The following is a 2,745-nucleotide window of genomic DNA, read 5'->3' on the forward strand; positions in this document are numbered from 1 at the left end:
TTCTTTGTTAGTCTGTATTTATTTATCTTAATACAAAACTTAAATTTAACTAATTCCTATTCTCCAAGAGGGTTGTTCAGCCAGGGATACTCATTCGGACAATTAGTGCAGACATTCAAGTAGTAGATTTTCTGAAAGAATAATAATAAAAATTAAAAAAGCTCAAGCAATAACCAGCATCATTTGTAACTCGCCCCCATTACAACAACAACAAAAAACAACAACCTGTAAATTCCCACTGCTGGGCTAAAGGCCTCCTCTCCCTTTGAGGAGAAGGTTTGGAACACATTCCACCACGCTGTTCCAATGCGGGTTGGTGGAATGCACATGTGGCAAAATTTCTATGTAATTTGTCACATGCAGGTTTCCTCACGATGTTTTCCTTCACCGCTGAGTACGAGATGAATTATAAAGACAAATTAAGCACATGAAACAGCGGTGCTCGCCTGGGTTTGAACCCATCCCAACCATCGGTTAAGATGCACGCGTTCTAACCACTGGGCCATCTCGACTCACTGGGCCATCTCGACGCCCCCATTAAAAGGTTAGAAATTTTAAGTAAAACCATTGAAATATAGAACGTTTAATTTACCTCTGTATGATTGGCCGTAATAGCATTGCAAGCTGTTTGTGTGCACTGAGTAGGAGTCCAGCTTTTGCACTGTCTACTGGCATATTGATCGACAGGGATGGGGTTTTTCACCCAGTCGATGACTTCATTGGCATTTACCTGAAATGATAATTAACCTTAGTATGAATTATCAGTCAATTCTAAATTTCGTTCATACACATCGTTTATTATAAGAAAACGTTAAGTAACAGCGCGTATAGATCTAATGACCAAGATCATAATTTAATCTAATGAGTAAATTTGTAGCTTATTTGACAAAAGTGACAAAATTTCATTAACAAATCGACCTAACAATAAAACATTTTAATATCGCATTTATATTAGATAACATTGAGACATATACTGTAATCGTCCTCAGATATCGATCTTCTCTCGTAGAATTATATATTACAAAAAGTATATTTTTTATTGGAGATACAAAAAATATTTGGACAAAATATAAAATTATATTTACCATAAACACATCATTTAGGTTGTTGATCATGTCCAAAAAGCGAATTAATGCTCTGTGTAGTCCTGGGTTTATATTAACGTACCACTCGTGGATGTAAAAACCGAAAGGAGCTCGATTTTTGAGATAATGCCTTTCGAAGTTTTTAAGAATGAGGTTAAACCACCCCTCTTCATTATCTGGACCTGGACTGAAAATAAAAAGTATAATAACATCTGAATTGTAAATTATGGTGAGTAAAATACGTCAGATCTTAAGAAGGTCGTATGTACAATGAGTTTCCAATCTTTTATAATTGTCAAGATATTTGCGATCAAATGCCCGAAATTTATATTTACCCACCACATACACTGAACGGTAGTGGAAACATATCCTTATCAGTCTCCTTTTATAAAATAAATTATTCAAAGATACGTGGAATAACTTTGTATTTTACTTACTTGTAGTAACAAGTGTCTACCATTGAGCAGGGCACTCCTTGTAAGTCGGACCATGAAATCATGGGAATGATCCAAGGACCAGGAAGAGAAGCGGTGGGGCAAGGAGGAATGATGCAGTCTTGAATAGATTGGTAATGGAGAGTATATGGCCAAAGACCAGGATCAGTGTATTCGATAGTGGGCCAACTCAAGTCGTAAGTAAGACCAGCGCTTGACATCATTTGATAAGTTGTATTACCGGACATCTGAAGGAACGGACTTCGTAATCCTGGAAAATATTTGAACATTAATTAACTGTAATTAAGCAAACAATGAAATTAGAAGTAAATATTTAGTTACCATGAATAGAATTAATGGGTATGTTTGCGAAATGAGCAACTTGACGTTTCTGATCACCAATTTCTAGCATGAGTGTTTCATATGAAGCATCTCTCCAGTATTCTTGGTCGGCTTTATGGGATATCGAGTGCAGAGCGATCTCGAAACCTCTGTTATATAATTCATTTACCAATATATAATCAGTGTATTCATGAGCTAAGAAAAATGTAGCGCCAATGGGACAATTATTTCTATTTCTTCGATTGTACAGAAGTGATCTGTATGTGGGTACATTGCTGACAGTGATCGCATCGTCAAATGTTAAAGTGACAAACTGTAATTAAAGAATATCATTGAATAAAAAAGCAGTTATGACAGATTAAATCGTAAAACTTAGTTATGTTAAAATATATTTGTCTGAATTTACCTGAGGTGTATCCCTGGGTGCTAATCCTCCTGGAATATCGACAGAGGAACATCGGCACATTGGCGCTTTACAGATATCTTCATCGCATGGTTCGGCCAATTCAAGTTCTCTTGCGTAAACAAACGCAACAAGCGTCAAAAATAATGCAACAGAAGCGAGCTTCATGTTGGTATATTATGTTAATAATTGACAAAAATGATGATAATCAACATTTTATCGTATTTATAGTCATAAACTTTATCTTTCATAATTTAATCTTATAATAATGAAACTGGATTGATAAATTAGTTTGAACCGTTGTCCACTGCAATAAAACCTATTTAGCTGATTTTACCTGGCTGGTTTGTCTTGCTTAAGTTTTTCACCGACACCACAATGAATTTTGAGTCATTGTGTTTGATAAAAAACGTTTAGTCTGATTTTATAAAATCCACACGAACTGCATGAAGAGCATGACAATGCGTATGTTTATTTAAAA

The 2,745-nt window shown here is 35.4% G+C and overlaps 1 protein-coding gene across 1 annotated transcript; it reads right to left on the reverse strand.

Annotated features, from left to right (window-relative positions):
• On the reverse strand, positions 1-2,476 carry LOC124539272 (chitin deacetylase 8-like). The gene is made up of 6 exons (XM_047116597.1): positions 2,268-2,476; positions 1,862-2,174; positions 1,523-1,790; positions 1,086-1,272; positions 593-730; positions 1-131 (listed from the first exon to the last, which is right to left on the reverse strand). The coding sequence occupies exons 1-6, from the start codon at positions 2,430-2,432 to the stop codon at positions 57-59; spliced, it is 1,146 nt and encodes a 381-aa protein (XP_046972553.1). The 5' UTR covers positions 2,433-2,476; the 3' UTR covers positions 1-56.
• Between the last annotated feature and the right edge of the window lie 269 nt (positions 2,477-2,745).

The sequence above is a fragment of the Vanessa cardui genome, chromosome 22 (genome assembly GCF_905220365.1).
Source record: "Vanessa cardui chromosome 22, ilVanCard2.1, whole genome shotgun sequence".
Taxonomy (NCBI): domain Eukaryota; kingdom Metazoa; phylum Arthropoda; class Insecta; order Lepidoptera; family Nymphalidae; genus Vanessa; species Vanessa cardui.

Coding starts and splice junctions, on each gene's coding strand:
- LOC124539272 (XM_047116597.1), bottom strand. CDS start 2,432: ATGAAGCTCGCTTCTGTTGCATTATTTTTGACGCTTGTTGCGTTTGTT. Junction 2,175..2,267: donor CACCCAGGGATACACCTCAG/GTAAATTCAGAC, acceptor CTTTAATTACAG/TTTGTCACTTTAACATTTGA. Junction 1,273..1,522: donor GTAGACACTTGTTACTACAA/GTAAGTAAAATA, acceptor TTTTATTTTCAG/TCCAGGTCCAGATAATGAAG.